The sequence below is a fragment of the Sciurus vulgaris genome (assembly GCF_902686455.1).
Source record: "Sciurus vulgaris genome assembly, chromosome: 6".
Classification (NCBI taxonomy): domain Eukaryota; kingdom Metazoa; phylum Chordata; class Mammalia; order Rodentia; family Sciuridae; genus Sciurus; species Sciurus vulgaris.
The window spans coordinates 42,157,618-42,176,908 of record NC_136466.1 but is presented as its reverse complement, the minus strand read 5'-3'; the positions used below and the strand labels follow the sequence as shown (position 1 = coordinate 42,176,908).

Below are 19,291 nucleotides of genomic sequence, written 5' to 3'. Positions count from 1 at the left end.
TATTTATTTACTTATTTATCTTTTACTGTTTTTTCTATTTAGTTTTGCATGACAGCAGAATGCCTTTTGATTCACTGTACACAAATGGAGTACAACTTTTCATTTCTCTGGTTGTACACGATGTAGAGTCATATCATTCATGTAATCATACATGTATATAGGGTAATGATGCCTGTTTCATTCCACTATCTTTCCTTCCCCCGCCCCCTCCCCTCCCCTCATTTCCTTCTACACAATCCAATGTTCTTCCATTTTTCCCTTGCCCCCCACCCCCATTATGTATCATCATCCACTTATCAGAGAAAACATTCAGCCTTTGGTTATTTGGATGGCTTATTTCACTTAGCATGATATTCTCCAACTCCATCCATTTACCTGCAAATGCCATTTTATTCTTCTTTATGGCCGAGTAATATTCCATTGTGTATACATACCACAGTTTCTTTATCCATTCATCAATTGAAGGGCATCTAGGTTGGTTCCACAATCTAGGTATTGTGAATTGAGCAGCTATGAACACTAATGTGGGTGCATCATTGTAGTATGCTGATTTTAAGTCCTTTGGATATAGGCCAAGGAGTGGGAAAGCTGGGTCAAATGGTTGTTCCATTCCAAGTTTTCTAAGGAATCTCCACACTGCTTTCCAGAGTGGCTGCACCAATTTGCAGTCCCACCAGCAATGAATGAGTGTGCCTTTTTCCTTTTATCCTTGTCAATACCTGTTATTGCTTGTATTCTTGATAATAGCCATTCTAATTGAAGTGAGATGAAATCTTAGCGTAGTTTTGATTTGCATTTCTCTAATTACTACAGATGTTGACCATTTTTTCATAAATTTGTTGATTGATTATCTTCTTCTGTGGAGAAGCTCAGTTCCTTAGCCCATTTATTGTTTGGATTATTTGTACATAAACTCATTTTTATGCCTGAGAGATTTAACATTGATAACAGCAATGTTATCTACCATATAGTCAGTATCCAAATTTTCCTGATGGTCCCCCAAAGTCCTTTATAGTTATTTCTCTTTAATCCATAATTCAAAGAAGGTTCATGTACTGTTCATTATCTGTCTCAAAATCTCATTAATCTATAACCATCTTCCTGATTCTTTTTGGTTTTTCATAATATTATATTTTGAAGAATTTGGCCCAACCATCTTGTAGAGATTTCAAACGGATTTGTCTGAATGTCTCTGTTCTATAATATTCAGGTTAAACATTATCAGAAGAATACACATTGGGGTTGCTCTGTCCTCCCATTAAATCACAGTCAGGAATTTAAGATTGTTCTATTGTGGTGAATTTGATCCCTTGTTTAAGGTGGTATCTGTCTGATCTCCTGTTTGAGGGTATTTTTCTCCCCTGTTTAAGTAAATGTTGGGGACAATTTTTTGAGAACCGAATTTCTTGTTTCCCAATAACTATTGATTTTAGCATTCATTGGTGATCTTTGCTGAATCAGTTATCACACTGGTTGTTGCAAGATACTGCTTTTCTAATTTTGTCATTCTTTGTCATTTACTACTTTTCTCTAAAGAAGAGACCTTCTGATACTTTTCAAATCATCTTATGAATTAATGATTTCTTTTTTTAATTCATTGTATTATGATCCATTAGTATATTTTTAAAACTAAGACTGTTGAGGTATGGCTTGCACACAGTGAAATACACAGATATTAAGTGTACAGTATGATTAATTTTGGCAAATGTATATGCATCATGGTGCCACCCTATAAAGATACATATCCATTACCACAAAAAAACACTTCTGCCTCTTTCCCAGTCATTTCCTGACCCTCACTCTCCCCCAGAGCAGCCCTGGTCTCATTTCTTCATTATTTTCTTTGATATTTGAGTTGTCCCAAGTGTTGGCAGTGAAGGCTCCATCCAGCTGGTTCTATGTCCTTTGGCATGTCCTTGTTAATCTGAGAGCACCTTCTTGCTTTCTTGTACAAGAAGGTGTCTTGTTTTATTCTTTTTAAAAGTTGAAACCAATGATAGGGATGATATTTTAATAACTTCTCTGATAATGGACTTTAGGTTGTTCCTTTGTTGTCCTTTTAAACACTTGGACACTTGTTCTTGTGCTCTCCTATGAGTGTTTTTGTAGGCTAGGGCTCCAGAAGTGGCATTTCCAGGCCACAGAATATGCACATTTATACTTTTGATTGAAACTGCCAAATTCTTCCGTCTTCTCTTAAAAAGCCATATTTATTAAGTAAATTTCCACTAACATTACTGTTTTTCCCACAGCCGCACCAACACTGATTTTTTTTCTGTTTGTGCATGGTGGTGCAGAGTTTGAATTTAGCCTTAGTCTTGAGCAAAATAAGCATCCAAACCATCAATCCTCCTTTTGGTCCCAAGCCCTTCAGTTTTGATTTACATAGAAATGTAATCTCTCCTCAAAAGAGAGGTTAAGTCCAAGGAGAAATTTTTGCCTTCTCTGTATTTGTCACAGTCGTCATTGCAGCCAACTCCAGGCAGAGGGCCTTCTTACTGTTTCCTCTCTGTGCAGGGGAGATAAGAGAGGAGAGGGATGCTAGAGGGGTGTGGCATTGCCCCAGGACATCTGGTCCTCTGCAGCCACCTGTAAACATTTGGATCACAGTTATCGCTCTGTATTTCTACCCTTAAATAACTATTGGAACTGATTTTCATTTTAGAATGAACCATGATGATTCTGTGTTGGGGAGAGCAGGTTTAGTGCATGCATGTGTATGTGTCTGTTCACTCTGAGAACATCTAATAAAAAAAGCTTTTGTTTTTGTTTTATTTTGAATGTTGAATCTTATATTAAAAACCTTTGCATATGACTTGTAACATTTTTCTTTTTACATCTTGAGCAGGTTATTTGAAAGTGTTCTCTCTTTTCTTTATAGGTGTTTGAAGCTGTGATCTCCTGGATCAATTATGAGAAGGAGACCCGTTTAGAGCACATGGCAAAACTGATGGAACACGTCCGACTCCCTCTCTTACCCAGGGATTATCTAGTGCAGGTGCGTTCTGGCTTGTCCACCCAGGCCCTAGGGACAGCAGAGGACACCCTGGTTGCATGGCACGGTTGAGTTTAACGGGTCTTCTGTGTGAGTCAAGGGCACCAACCCACTGGGTTAAATTTGAGGTGTGCTGATGTAGAGCTTAAGAACTTAGGTTTGAGGTAAGCTGTGTAGGTTTTGGTCCCTGCTCCACTACTTCCTAACTTTGAATTTTTATTCAGGCCTCAGTATCTCCTTCCATAGATCAGGTGTTATAATAGACCATCAGGGCTGTTGTGGAGACAGTTGGCAGTATGCAAGCATGAAGCCTGGCATAACAAGTGTTCTTTAAAGTTAGCTACTTTTCTTGTAGATGCCCTAAGCTGGAAGGGTCATTTCTATAATGTTTCTATGTTGCCCTTCTGCCCTAGTTTTACACAATTTGGATCCCAATTCAGGATTGTAAAAATCAGCTCTTCACAGGTGCCTAGAATATAGACTACCTCTACTTCTTCCTAGAAAGGAAAGAAAATTTAAGAATCATGGGATGTCCCTATGGTACCACCTGTTTCCTTAGTTAACCCTTGTAACTGGCCTGTGAGGCAAATATTATAACCCTCTGTTTACCACTTTGGGACTTGAGGCTGTGGAGGTTGGGTTGCTCTGAGGTATCACCTGCCAGCCTGGGGGAGTCAGGATTCAAATCCACTCTGCCAGCTGCCACCTTTGATGCTCTCTGTTCTGTTTATCCATTACATAGATCATTTTGAACAGTAAATGGCATTAGATAATCTTATAAGCAGGGAGATGATAAAACCTAAAGTGTGTGAACCAAACTAAACATCAAGGCAGTAGGCCACCCCTCAGCCATCCCAGAGGATCTTTTGAAGGAAGGGAGGGAACAGTGCAGGAATAAGAGAGGAGACTTAGCAGCCTGACAGCCAGCTCCTGTTATCCTGTGCCATACTTAACTCCTTGAAACCTCAGTTTTCTCATCTGGTAAAAATAGTACTTACCCTGGTAAGACTGGGGACAAAATGAGATGATCCACGTAAAGCCTGTAATGCAGTGATTGGTGAATGCTAGTTAATGTTAACACTGTGCTTGTGACTATGGGTAACATGTTGTTCTCATGAGCACTTGTAAAGTCCTCTGCCTCTGACACTGCTGGCCACAGGTCTAAGGGGACAGTACAATGTCCTCTGCACCTCTACACATCAGCCTTTGCAGCACTGAGAGACACCTTTGAAGCTCTTATAGGGGCCCTGCATGCTACCTTGGAGGGTACTACTGCCCCCTGGTGGCATCATATCCCTGCTGTAGGAAAGGGAGGCTGAGGGACTAAATCTACTGACTTGCACTGTCACTGTCAGTCTTCCCACTGTCTTGTGGGAAACTGACTGGAGGCAGAGTGGGCATCTGGCCTCTAGCACAGTGTTGCTTCTACAGGGAGGGTGGGCAGCCAGGGACCTGGGTTCCAGTGAAAGCTAAAGGGGATTTTAGAGATCCCTGGTCAAAACCTCCATCAAGTGTCCACAACTGAAACTTAACAAAGATATTAGGAGATAGTTCCTGGGTAATTATGGAAAAATAGGGTCTGGACCTGGAGAAGGAGGAGGCCAGAGAACACAGGGCATGAGAACTGTTGTGTGGGACCCCGTTTCTAAAATGACATTTATTAGACGTCACAGGGTGAACACTTCTGGGAAGGAATGTTTCCCCAGCATTCATCCGACCTTGAAACTTCAGACCTGCTGGGGATGGCCCATCAGGCTGCAAGAGGACCACTGCCTGGCTTCTGCACCTCACAATAGCTAAAGTTTATCAGGCTTTTACTGAGCATTTTCAGATATTCTAAATTATAACATGCTGTGTTTTGATAATAAACACTCACACATAACATAAGCTTTGTGATCTTGACTGTTTTTGAGGGTTCAATTCAGGGCTTTCATTATATTCACAGTGCTGTACAACCATCACCATATCCATTTCCAAAACTTTTTCATCACCCCAAATTGAACCTCTGTACCTGTGAGTTCTCTGGGGAGTTCAAGCGGAATGAGTTCTTTAGGAGAATTAGCTGCTTGAGCATTTTTTTCTTCCTCCCTAGCTCTTCTAGAGATCCTCTCCCACCCTTTTTATTTTTTAACCCTAAAAATTTATGATTTTGTCCCATCTTGGTTCATTCCCCTCATGGGAAGTTGAAAAAAAAAAATCTTTCAAGGATATGGGGAGTTTTCTTGGGGAAGACTGTGCCCAGAGGTGGCAGAGGCTTTGACTTGCCAATTCTTCTTTTCCAGCCAGCTCCAATGTTGTCCAACAGGTGATGACTCTGGCCATATTTTCATTCCTAGCAATAGATGGGATCCCAGGAGAGGCTCAGCCAGGCCTTGTGCTCATTGGTTGGAGGGCTGAGATGATTGAAGTGGGAGGTCTTTCTCATTCTGTGACTGGACTTGGACTCCTCAGGTCAGAAACCTTGTCTTGTTCATCATTTTCTTCTTGGAGGCCAGCACCGGGCTGCCCAACCAGGAGACATCTAATCAATGTTAGCTCTTGAATGGAATTGATGTTTCTCACCATCAAGTGGCCTCCGAAGACCCTGCTCTTCATTCCAGATATGCCACATAGTGGTGTGAGCTGGGCTGAAGAGATGAGATTTGAGAACCAGAGTGCCAGAATGCACCCTTGCCAGTAGGGTTGCATTTGCTGAAGTCCCGCTTAGGACCTGAGCTCTGAATACCTGGTAGAGAAGCAAGATCCCAGGTAGATGGAGTCTAAGATGAGGTCTGCAGGTGGTAATTTGTGCAAGACATACTTTCTGCTCTAGTGTCAGTACTCTGTTAGAGCCTCACTGGTCAGTTTTCTCCCTGAGACTCTAAGAAAATGAAGGTGAATCCTCCTTGATCATCTTATTTTACTCAGTAACTCCAAAGTTTGGCCCTTGGAGCCTGTCTCCTTTCCTCTTTTCCTCCCTCCTCTTCCCTCAACCATTTGCCCTACACGTGAAGTGTTCAAATCAAGAGGAATGTGGGAAGAGATTTTCAGGACAACTGTCTTTATTTTACATAAATTCATTTAAGCCTTAACAAACAAGCAAACAAAACTAGTGAGGTTTTAGATGCTTTTAATATACCTATTTTACAGATGAGAAAACTCAGGGTCAGAGATGAGTGGTGCAGCTGGTGTTTGCACTCCTGTCTTATGCTAGAGCTTGATCACTTAACCCCTGTGCTCTTGAAATCCTGGAGGTGCACTCTAAGTTGTAACTCTGTGGATCTTTCACTTTGGGTGTGAGAAGAGGTGATACAGAAATGAATGAGAGAATGCAGGAATGACCTATCCCAGAGACAGAGCTTGGGAAATGGGGCTAACTCTGCTCCAGCATTACCTGTGGGTCGTTACCTCCAGACAGTTGAAGAAGAGGCCTTGATAAAGAATAACAACACCTGTAAGGACTTCCTCATCGAGGCCATGAAATACCACCTGCTTCCACTGGATCAGAGGCTCTTGATTAAGAACCCCAGAACCAAACCCAGGACTCCAGTAAGCCTGCCTAAGGTAAGCCCCAGCCTGACCACTGTCCAGCGTCAGGACCGCATCCTAGAAAAGTGGCTTTCTGTTCACACTCTGTGTCTTTCCTCACCCCTGCCTACTCTGCTTGCATCTTGTTTTCATTTAAAACCTAGGACACAGAGTATGCTTGTTCCTCTCTCTTCTGGGGTCTTCCTTTCCTAAGAGTTTCAAGGTAACCTCCAGCATTGTCAGGGGGGTGAGAATAACTCAGAGCTCTTCCATCCCACACACCTTCTCATCTCATGCCATGGTTTGTGCTTCCTTCCTATTAGAAAAGGAATGGCCTTAACTTGGTGACAGCCATGCCATTCTTATAGTGTACTGTTCTTCGAGTCAGAAAAGTCCCAGTCCTGTTCCTCCCTCACCACAGGGAGGGACATAAAGGACCATTAGGACTACTTGAGAAGAGAAGGGGCCTTGAGGAGTCCAACAGGTAATGAAGTAGGGGAAGGTAGTAGGGGAATTGAGAACTTTCAAATGAAAGGCCAGCAGAGGGAAGGATGGGCACAGCAGGGTCCCTGTGGTTGAGAGGCAGAGCTGGGTGCTGATTGCTTGGTTCCCAGCAGGGTCCTCGCCTCTCTGGCCCTCAGTTCCCTTATCTGCAGAAAGAGGGATGCAGCAATTGATGGGTCTTTCTGGGATCCTGACATACTGTTGTCTGGAGGAAGGTCCCAGGCAACATGGGAGGGAAGGTGGGAGGAGAGGATGACAGTGGGCAGCACCAGGAAATCATTTAGGCCTTGCTTTGTCATCCTCCTCCTCTCTCCAGCTGGCTGCCATCCTCTTCGCCTGCCGCTTCCAAGCAAGTTCCACAGGGATAGAGAAGCAATTTGTTGTCCAATAGTTGATGTTGGGATTGTCTGAGGTTTGAAGTTCCTTCTTTACACTCTCTGTTCCATGACCCTGGATCATGGGGAATATAGTGGTGGCAATGTGAATAGCTGTCACAAATGTCCCAGGTAATAGTACAAATAGCTGATCTTTATTGAGTTCACATCATATGCAAAGCCCTTAGTTGAGGGTGTCACATGCATATATATATTTAAAAAAAAAAAAAAATATATATATATATATATATATATATACACCAGGAATTGAAACCAGGACCTTGCAAACACTAAGCAAGCACTCTAGCACTGAGCTACATCCCCAGTCCTTTAAAATTTTTTGTTTTATTTTAATACAGGGTTTTGCTAAGTTGCCCAGGCTGGCCATGACTTTTGATCCTCTTGCCTCTGCCCCCTGAGTTGCTGGCACTACAGGTGTGCCCAGCTCACAGGTGTATCTCATTTAAACTTCACACCCTAAGAGGTAGAGACAAGTTATTACCCTGGATAAAGAAGGATACTGAGGTGATTTGTCCTGAGGTCACTACCCTTAATATGACAGAACCTGTGTTTTCACTGACTCATCCTCACCTTCCAAATCCTCTGTGAACCTTGTCCTCCTGCACCTGGCTTCTTCGCCTGTGTACCTGACAGTGTACACTTAGTGTCTTCCCCACATGTCCAGTGTAGGTTGGAGGAAAGTGCAGTCTCAAGGGGAGGGAGGGCCTTCACCTGGCTGGCCATTTGCTTGACTGTGACTTGCTGCCCTTTTTTATTTTGTTGTTATTGAAACTCTGCATTGAAACTTCTTCATATTTTTCAAAATAAAAGTAATTTAGCTTTCTTTAATGGCAAAAGTATGTGCTCATGGTAGTTCATTAAGAGAACACTATGATGTAAAAATAAAAGTCACCTGAAGGCCCTCCCAGGGACAATCACTGCTACTATTTTGGTGAGTTTTCTTTCAGACGTATCTCTATACACTTACTCACAAATAGATGAAAATACATACTTTTAGGTAAACTTGCTCTTGCTATACAGATTGAAATATTTTCCCCTACTCAATTGTATGCTACAGACTACTTTTAATGTTATCAGCATGGGTGAAATCAGCATTTAAATTGTAATGGATACATGGTATTTATGTTTTTCTGTACCATTATGTACGTTAATTGTCCTCTGTTGATGAACTTTGCGGCATTTTCCATTTTTTGTATTATAAACATTTCTGTGCCAAATGTTCTTTATAAGATGACATTTTGTTTTAGTTTGCATTTCTTTGTGAGTGAGATTAATCTTAGTTTCATATAACTATTGGCATTTGTATTTCTTTTGGGGGGAATTCTCTATTCACATCCTTGTCCATTTTTTTGTTGGATTGTGTTTTTTATTAATAGTTTTTAAGGTCCCTTTCTACATTAAAGAAATGAGGTCACTCTCTAGGTATGTACTTCAAGTATTTTTTTCTTAGTTTACAGTTTTTCTTTAAACTTGTATTTTCTCCCAATCTGCCTTATTTTTTCATTTTCTTCACAGTATCTTTGGAAGAGCAGATTTAAATTTTTTTGATTATTTTAATTGACAGGGAAAGATTGTATGTATTTATCACATACAACAGGATGATGTGAAATATGTATACATTGTGAATGGCTAAATTAAGCTAGCTGACATGTGCATTACCTCACTTACATATCATTTTTTACCGTGAGAACATTTAAAATTTACTCTTTTAATGATTTTCAACAATATAACGATACAATTAACTGTAGTCACCATATTGTACAACAGAGTGCTTGAACTTACTCCTCCTGTCTAACCAAAATTTTGTATCCTTTGATCAACACCTCTCCAACCCCACTCTTTCCCTTCAGCCCTCTGGGAGTTTCCTTTCTTTAGATTATGCATGTAAATGAGATCATGCAATATTTGTTGTTCTGGCCTGACTTCTTTCACTTATGTCCTCCAGATTCATCCATGTTGAAATTTATAGGATGTACTTCTTTTTAAAGCTGGAGTAATATTCCACATTTTATTTATCTACTCATCAGTTAATGGACAGAGGATGAATCTATATTTTAGCTTTTATGAATAATTTGCAGTGAACACAGGAGTGCAGATATATTTTTGACATACTGATTTTGTACATATTGTCAGTAATGGGGTTGCTGGATTATATGGTAGTCCTATTTTAAATTTTTTAATAACCTCCATTTTCTTTTTCATAATGCTACACTTGAAAGAACAGAAATTATTTTTTTTCAGTTTTGTTCTGTTATGGTTATTTCGTGATCTATTAAAAAAAAAAAAAAAAAAACACTTTGTTTCACCTAACATCACATAGATTTTCTCCAGTATTTTCTTCTTGAAGTTTCAGAGTTTTAGATTTTACACTTAAGTGTATGGTCCATTTTGAGTAGTTTTTTTAAAAAAGAAAATATGGTGTAAGAGGTAAGAATCAAAATAAATAATATTTATTTGCATATTAATGTAGAGTTGTTCCATACCATTTATGGGAAAGATTCTTCCTCCATTGAAGTGCTTCACTTTGTTATAAATGATTTGTTTATATACGTGTTGGTCTATTTCTGGATTCTATTCTGTTCCATTTATCAATTTGTCTGTCTTTCTACCAATACCATGTTGCCTTGGTTACTAACCAAGTCTTGAGATAGTATGAGTTTTCCAGTTTTGTTCTTCAAAGTTTTTTTTACTTTTAAAGTCCTTTAAATTTAAGAATCAGTTTAATTATTCCCACAAATAAGCTTTTTGATTAGGGTTGTATTTAATCTCTAGATCAATTAAGGGGAATTTCCATCACTACTAAATCTTTTGATTCATAAACACAATATTTATTTCCTTTTATTCAGATTTCCTCTCACTGATTTTTTTTTTTTTTTTTTTTTTGTATCAGGGATTGAACCAGTGGCATTTAACTACTGAGCCACATTCCCAACGCTTTTTATATTTTATTTAAATATAAATATATTTTATATTTTATTTAGAGGGTCTCACTGATTTACTTTGAACTTGTGATCCTCCTGTCTCAGCCTCCCAAGCCACTGGGATTATAGGTGTGTACCACGCATGGCACTTGGCTTTCTCTCTTACGATTTCTAGTCATCCATGTACGGGTCTTACAGGGCTTTTGTGAGATTTATCCTTAGGTATTTCATAGTTATTGATGCTATTTTAAGTTTCTTCTTTTTTAATTCCAATTTTTAATGTTTATTTCTAATATGTAGGAATGCAGTTGGTAGAAAGGTTATTTAATAGAGAAGGAAGGGTTTGGGTGGTGATGACTTCATTGAAGTCTGAGCACAGAGAGAGTAACTTCAGGAGATTGCTGAGTACCCCAGGCTGACTCTCTGGGTAGATTTTTTGGACTTGTCTTGTGTAGTGTTGGTTCTTCCACTAACCTGTAGGTTCCATGACAGTAGGCATTACTCATCTGTGTCCTTGGCACACAGCCCAGATCCTGGCACAGGGTGGGCAATAGTGAACATTTTCATGAATGAAAGAAACTTTTTAAAAAATTATTTTGTAGTTGTAGATGGACAGTGTGCTTTTATTTGTTTATTTTTATGTAGTACTAAGGATTGAACCCAGTGCCTCACACATGCTAGGCAAGTGCTCTGCCACTGAGCTACAGCCTCAGCCCAAGATACATTTTTTAAAATTTTTGGAGATTTACACCTGACCATTTATATCATCCCTCACTTTTCCCCCAGTGCTTTCGGCATTTATACATGAGTTTTGCATGGATAATAGTAAGGATTTATGATGTCTTTATAGCCTCCTTTGATCTCTAAGGTAAGTTGGACCTAGAACATTTGGTTCAGCCCCAAAGCCATCCAATATTGAATGTATCCAGTTGTCATTCATGAGGGATTAGAAGAATTGTGAGGGACCTGGATTAAACAAACAGCCTCCCTCCAAAACTCAGCAATAATCTATAGGTTCTCATGTGTTAACCTTATTAATTCACTCATCTAACACACTTCTGTAGAGAAGTCACTAATTGCCAGGCAGTGGGGTAGGGGCTGGAGCAAGGGCTCTCGTGAGGTGGTCTCTTATCTAAGGAATTCTCTGGGGAGCAGGGAGATAGATGTGAAGGACAGCTATAGGTAAAATGTAAGTGCCACCATGGACAGGGCAAGGGACTCTGGGAGCACAGAGAGAGTAGAGGCAAACTTTGTGTAGGGGCTGAATCTTCAAAGTCAAACACAAATTGTCCCTGAGAGCAAACACCCAGACATTGGTTCAGAGGACCACAGGAGAGAACTGGCTCACACCCTCTGATGTCCACTTAGGATAATGTATACTTTGCATTTTGTTTCTTCCTGGGTCATTGTCGTTATCACTAAAAGCATCGATGATGCAGTAGTATTGTTTAAAAACCAATGAATGAGCAGTTTGTCGGTAAAAAAGCACTAAATACACATTATTTTATTTTGTCTTCACAATAAGTCTGGAAGCTCTAATGTTGGAGGAAACTGAGACCCAGTGAGACTGAGTGATTTGCCTAGATTTTTACAGCTCTTCGGTGGCAGTGCAAGGACTTGAATCCAAGTCTGGCAGCCTTGAAGCCTGGGCTTTTAAGCACTGCACAGCACTAATCTCTACAATGATGGTGATAGCACATCTCAATTACTGAGTTCTCATTATGTGCCAAACACTGGGCTAAGTGATTTGCATTTATTATCTCACAGAATTTTCATAATTGTAATTAACCCCATTTTGCACATAGGGAAATTGGATCTTAGGTTATGTCACCTGCTCATTCGTTATCTATTTCTGCATTACAAATTGCCCTAACCTTGGTGGCTTATCACAACAAACATTGATTATCTCACAGTTTCTGTGGGCAGGCATCCCAGAGTGGCTTAGCTGGGCCCTTCATTCTCTGGGTCTCTCAAAAAGTCAAGGTATTGGTCAGCGTCGAAGTCATCTGCAGGCTTATTTGGGAAGGACCTGATTCTAAGCTTGCTCACGTGGCTGCTGGCGGACCTCAGATTCTCAAAATGGGCCTCTCCATAAGCTGCTTGAGAATCCTCATGACATGGTAGCTGGCCTCCCCAGAGTGCCTCCACAGCAAGAAAATGAGAGGCAGAAGCTTCAGCCTTTTTATAACCCCATCTCAAAGCAGTCCTTCTTATCATCCAGCACTTTTGCCATATTTGCTAGATGCAAATCATTAAGGCTAGCCTGTACTCAAGGGGAGGGATATAAAGTCAGTGTGACTTCAATCCCAGTCACACAGGTGGAACCAGAATGATCTATGTGGTACTGCTTCTCAACTCCACAATAGCCTTTTAGCTGGGTCATGTATGAAAAAAAAAAAACAAAAACTGATTCCTACTCTTTGGGGACTTTTAATTTTAAGAGGTGTCTCTGAGAAGGCAAGATAGAACTTTGTCAAAAACCAAATAATTGGAGGAGGAAGAGTTAGGAGGTAATTAGGCTAGTTAAAGGAGCAGCCTTGGGAATTCCGAGGGCAGATGGGTTTGGGCTTTCATGAATTCAGTCCAGATAGGCTTTCTGAAAGAGCAAACTTCAAGAAAGGAAGTGGTGGAGAGAGATTTGCACCATCTTTGCAATTCTCAGCAGTGAATCTATTTGCCAGCCAAGTCCCTTCCCTAAAAGGAAAGGGATTCTGCCCTGAGATAGCTGTCGAGGGTTATAGGGGTGTTTTTCCTGAGCTGTAGATGCACAGATCACACTGACACATTCAAGCCGGAACAGCTAATAGCATCATCTTGGCTCCCACACATTCACCGCCCAGCACTTTCCCTGAGGCTGGGTTGCCATGGACAACCAGAGGCTGTCTCTCAGCCAGTCGGAGCCCTCCTACGTCGCCCTGCTCCACAGATGGCAGCAGAGAAATGAGGTTCCAGGAAGATGCAAATGAATCCTTTACAAATGTACTGAACCTGGCACTTTCCACTGTCATTCCTCTTCAGTTGGCATCCATGCTCAACTCTTTAAAAACGACACCAAAAAGTCATTCAGGCTGGAAGGAGGCAGCTTGCTCCTGAGTGGGCTGGCCTGCCTTCAGATGGTTTTGGGAACAGAGGCTGCTGGTCGGTGGGTAGGATGACCTTTCACCTGGGCCAGGTTCCTCAGTGGGCTCTACCTCCGTTCCATGTTGGTCCACACCCTAGCAAAACCTCTGGGGTCTTGAATATGTGCCCCCATCACACCTGGAATTGATGGTACTTACCATTCCATCCACAAAGGTTCTTAAGGGTTCTTTTCTATGACTTGTTAGGAGTTTTTTTTTTTTTTTTTTTTTTTTTTTTAGCAACTGTTTTAAACAATAACTGGTGTTGATCTAATCATATAATCGAAAATTTAGTAGTTACTATTTGCCAAGATATGCTTTATATCATTTAAGCCTCCTGACACCCTACAAGAAACTTCCTGTTATCATGATGCTGTGGGTGTTGAAAATAAAGCTTAGCAAGGTTAAATGTCTTGCCTGTGGTCACGCAGCTGGTTAGTGACATGTGAGCCCAGATGTGTCTGAACCCCAAACCCATTTCTTCATCCTCTCTCTGGGCTTTGCTCTCATGTTGCCTGGTTCTCAAACCCCTATTGTCTCTGCACCTTGCCTGTCAATACTTATCGGGAGCAGCTGTTGCTTAGGAACCTGCTGGGACAAGTCTGCTGGCTCGACCTGGACGCACTCCTTCGGATGAATTTTTGGTGTTAGCCCTGCGGCCCCACGCACCAGGGTAAGAGAGACTCACTTCCTGCCCTGGCCCGAGGGACCGACTGGCTGGGCCTGCCTTCTGCCCAGCTCACTGGTCATGGAAGAGAGTTTGGACATACTCTGCTCTTGCCCCATGAAGAAACTGTGCAGAGCCCAGGTTGCTCCTCTCACCTGAGTGGAGATGCCAATATTTCTGTCGCCCTGAGGTCAGGGTTAGGGTCTTAAAAGCTCTGTTCTGTTTACAAACTGCCCCTTTGCCTGACTAGTTTTGTACCTAATGGTTCATAGGGTGGTTATCATTTCAGTGAGGAGAGACCAACATGCCTTCAATCCCAGTCACACTGGGGAACCGGAATCTATGTGAGAGAACATTACATATGTATGAAAACTTGTTATGCTGGAAATTTCCTAAGAAATCAGGTTGTCTTTCCATGGTCTCGCTAAAGAAAATGGCCCTTTGACTTTCCAAAGTGAGAGTGTTTTCTTTGGGAGGTGTAACCACCCCTGCCACAGTGGAGTTGTCACCTGTGTTCTGTCAACTGGGGCTTTCCAGTCACCTGAACATCTGCAGCCTTTAACACAGTGGAGACCTGAGGCAACCTGCAAGACTCCCAAGGACGTTGCAGTCCTCTGGAGTGATTAAATGATGTTTAGTCCAGCATCATTATTAGCCCAGAACCAGTTCTTTAGCTTATTATGATTCCTATATGGCTAATTATGCTTATGTAAAATGTTAAAAAATAGTAATCATTGCCAGATGTGGTGTCTGGAGCCTGTAGTTCCAGCTACTAGGAAGACTGAGGAAGAAGGATAACTAGAGCCCCAGAGTTTGGGGCCAGCCTGGACGACATAGTGAGAATCTGTCACTTAAAAAAAAAAAGTGATCATTAAAATAAGCTGATTTGATTCCATTGTCTTTATTGAAAACCTCATAAGTCTTCAGTAAGCTGGGTTTTAGCAGGGTTGGGGAAAGAGGGATATGCCTGTTGAACTATGTGGGCCTGGGTCTTCCTCACAATGTAAAATGAAGGCTGCCCAGAGAGAATGGCTTAAGCCTCTCCTTGCTTTAATGGCCTGTGGTCTTAAGCAGCGAGAAGTTTGTAATTTCAGAGATGTAATACATGTAGACTTTGGAAATACTCATATTTGCCTAATTGGTTGTTAAGATGAGGTATCTATGGAAACAACTTCTCTATAGTAGTCAAGATAGGAAATTTATTCCTTTTACTCTGCACGATCACCACAGTGGGGGCTACAGTGCTCCTTGTACAATGGCTTCTTGCAAGAACTGCCATAAAAATTGGATTTTTTATGCCTACAAAGAAGCAAAATGTACACTTGCTTCTCCTTGCTGCTTTGAGCCACCCCCAAAAGTGACCATCCTACCCCACCAAAACCTTACAGTTCCTCTTTTCCAGATCATCATACAAGATCTGAATGTTAAAAGTCATTTCTCATCAGTGTTTTTGTGAACTCAGAAGCAAGTTTCTTTTGAAAACACTTATTATTTTTGTCCTTATACCCAGGTTTTATTTTAATATAAGAAACTTTCCATTTTTGTGATATTGTTTCTGTGTTACAATGAAAATTCTTTGACAAATGGTAGATTTTCTCCAGTATGAATGTTTCCCTGCCACCCCTGGCAGGAACAGTTCCAAGATGTGGTGGGGTTCCCTGAGAGCTTTATCTTTTTTTGCAATTTAAAGAAGAAGCTTGATATCTTATGCAAGGAACAAGTAATGCTTTGTTCTGGTGGTTGAGTCAAAAAATGGGAAAATCTCTTACTCTTTTTCTTTTTTATATTGTTTGTTTTCCTAAATGTTGCCAGAATTGTAATCTGGTATTCCAACACATCTTAACCAAAGAGAGTGACATTCTGGTTTTGTATTTCTTTCATTTGACTATGTTTTTTTTTTTTTTTTTTCATTTGACTCCTTGCTATTTACTTTTTTTTTCATTGATTTTCTTTTTTCATTTCAAAGAAATATGTGAGTCCTCCATTTTACCTGGAAATATAAGGACATTATTTGGATTATTTTGTTGACCTATGCAGACAGATTTTCTGTCCTGGCAGGGCTCACTGAAGGAGGGAAGACAGATAAGTCACTAAATGGTCACAGCACAAGGCAGAGCACACAGGGTAGCCGAGCACACAGGGTAGCTGAGCACTCTGTGGAGGGACAAGCAGGTCAGACACAGTCAAAGAAGCCCTCTCTGAGGAAGAGACATGTAAACCGGGATTCGGAAGATAAGCAGGTGTTAAAGCCAAAGGACCAGAAAGGGGAAGAATATCTAAAGTAGAGGGAATGTTGTGTGTAAGGGTGAGAGGTGCCTGATATCCTTGCAGAGAGGAAACTAAAAACTGGTTTTATTCCCTCTCAGTTCCAGAAATTAGATTTCTGGAGAAAGAAAATCCTTGCAACATCTTGCCTTCAGTTTAGTTTAAAGTTCAAAACTGGGACAGTGCAAGGTATGCTTATGAACACAGGGCTAGTCTTTCTGCCCTGGAAGAGTAAGTTGGGCATCGTCTGAAGTTTGCTAAGAGGCCGTGTTCATTAATATACCCTGAACCTGCTTATGGCTTCCTGTCTAAGCAAAGAATCACAGATGGGAAGAATCCAGCTTTTCTCTGAAAAAGATTGCTCTTGACATAGAGCAGTGGACCCTCTGAGCTGAGGCATGCAGGAAAGCCAAATGCAAAATGTTTATTTCTGAAAACAGCAGTAGGTTAAGCCTGGCAGTCACCCATGTGGGCAGTACATTAGCCTAATCTGGCATCTTGGGGCACAAGTGGTTGATCTTGGGCAATGGTTGTTGGCTCTGGTTTTGCCTCCCCTTACAGTAGATAATATTCAGCTGAGGGTTGTGCTCCTGCATGCTCATGCAGGTTTTGATGATCTGTCCTCTTCCCCAGAAAACGTTGTGGGGAAGTAAAAATCATTACAATGATTAGTAATGGCAAAAATTGTTAATGGTATAACGTTAGCATCATTATGAAACTCCTACAGGCCATGGGTTAAAAAAAGTAGTTCTCAAAGCATGAGACCTAGAACAGAGCAACAGCCTCACCTGGAAACTTGTTAGAAGTTCAGATTCTCGGTCCTACTCTAGACCTGTTGAATCAGAAACTCTGGGTGGGGGACCATAGTTTGTGTTTTCTTAGTCTTCCAGGTGATCCTGATGCACATTGAAGTTTGGGAGCCACTGAATGAATAAGACAGGCTGCAGGAAACAGGCAAATCCTGTGGCTTGTGTTGGCTGGCCCTTTTCTCTCTGCTCAGGAAAATGTATTGGGGTGCCACTGAGTGCACTGTATCATATAGGAACAGTGTGAATGTGCACAGTTATTAAAATATGTAAATTACAGTTAGTTTGGGTATTTTAATTCTTATTTAGTGGTGGCCTGTGACAAGAGTCTCAACAATGGGGATGCCATACTTAGGTACGCACTGAAGTTCTGCTAATGAATGCAGCCCGAGTGATGGTTTTCTTTTTTTTTGACCAAGCCCTGAAGTAGGAAATGCCATCGAGAGGATGCATACGTGTGTGTAACCAGACAAATATGTTATGAAATAGCACCCTTGCTATGATGTTTTCTGTGTTGTTTACCAAAATACGCTGGTTGTAATCCACTGAATTGATTTCATGACCCACTAATGAAATATGACCTACATTTTGACAAACAGATGCAATGACCTGTGTTTGCATGGACTACAGACCTAGTCTTCTGAACAGGAGGGGATAGCCCCACACCTGTGTCAGGGGGACTGGAGTTTCAGCCCCTCTTCTGCCACCCCTACGTGTGTGACCCTGGGCCTTGTTCTCTGAGCTTTACTGCCCTCATCTGTCAATGTGGGTGATAATGTCTGTCTCTCAGGGTTGTGGTGACAAGAGAATGACAGCACACTTAATGCTGTGCCTGACAGTGATAGTGACTACTGTACCTGTGGAACTAGCCACTGTTAGTGCCATTTTTCAGAGCATTATCAGTTAAATAAGTTTTGTGATAACCACCACAAATATAGTATTTTATAATTTTTTTTCTATACTGCCATGAGTATGCCCTGCAGTCTAGGCATTTAGAAATACTTTTAAATAATAATTTTATCTTAATACTTCCAAATTCTGCACTCTTCTAAAATATATTCAAGTTTGTTTTGCTGTAAAATTGAGCTCCCCATCCAAGTTCTTGAGGATATTGAGATTGCAGAAGCTTAATATATCCCCACCATTGTTCCAAGTAGGGCATTTTGGAAGTGTAGATTTTATGATTGTGTTTCTATAGGAAAATGCTTGTTAGCTTTTTCTTGGTGACTAGTGGTAGCATCTCCACATCTGTACCTCTATAAACTGGTAGCTCAGATCACCACGGACCCCAGGCATTAAGCATGTAGAAGACCCAGGTATAGGTCACACATTAATCTGGTGTTGGGGAGATCCAGCTAACGTCCCTTGTCTTTCTGGAGGTCATGATTGTGGTTGGCGGCCAAGCACCCAAGGCAATCCGCAGCGTGGAATGCTATGATTTTGAGGAGGACCGGTGGGATCAGATTGCAGAGCTTCCATCCAGGAGATGCAGAGCAGGTGAGCGATACCATCCAGCCCTCCAGTCCAGTGGCTGCGTTTTCCTGACTGGTCTCTGCCCTGTGCTGGAAGTTATGCAATGCTCCTTAGTTTTTCAAAACATCTGTGCATTTCAGGTCCCATGCCTTCCCCACTTGCTCAGTTTTTGGGCTGCCCTTTTGCAGTCAGTTCTTATGGAGTTGGGAGAGTGAACAAATTCAGGCATTTGCTTGAATCAAGCAAAATTAGAAAAGCAAATGGGAAAATAAATCTAGTGGGCCCCAAGGTGACTTCAGGTGTCTGTAGTTGGAGATCGTCTTCTGTGCTGAGTTATTTGTTGCCTGCCTGTTCCGTTATCATGCATCAACACAAGCAGCCCGCCTGACCTTACCTTTGTGCCTGCGTTTCCTGTGCCTCAGGTGTGGTGTTCATGGCTGGCCACGTGTATGCCGTGGGCGGGTTTAACGGCTCACTGCGGGTGCGGACTGTGGATGTGTACGATGGTGTAAAGGACCAGTGGACGTCCATTGCCAGCATGCAAGAGCGCCGGAGCACACTGGGCGCAGCTGTGCTCAATGACCTGCTGTATGCGGTGGGAGGCTTCGATGGCAGTACTGGTAGGTCCAGGACTTGTTC

General features: G+C 41.6%; 1 protein-coding gene across 4 annotated transcripts in view; it reads left to right on the top strand.

Annotated features, from left to right (window-relative positions):
* KLHL3 (kelch like family member 3) overlaps positions 1-19,291 on the top strand; it is a 104,052-nt gene that overhangs the window by 65,547 nt on the left and 19,214 nt on the right. For all 4 annotated transcript variants that reach the window (XM_079143890.1, XM_079143892.1, XM_079143893.1 and 1 more), the window contains 4 exons: positions 2,882-2,998; positions 6,389-6,538; positions 18,559-18,676; positions 19,075-19,272. In XM_079143890.1, coding sequence (XP_079000016.1) covers positions 2,882-2,998; positions 6,389-6,538; positions 18,559-18,676; positions 19,075-19,272 — 583 coding nt within the window. The remainder of the gene's footprint in view (positions 1-2,881; positions 2,999-6,388; positions 6,539-18,558; positions 18,677-19,074; positions 19,273-19,291) is intronic.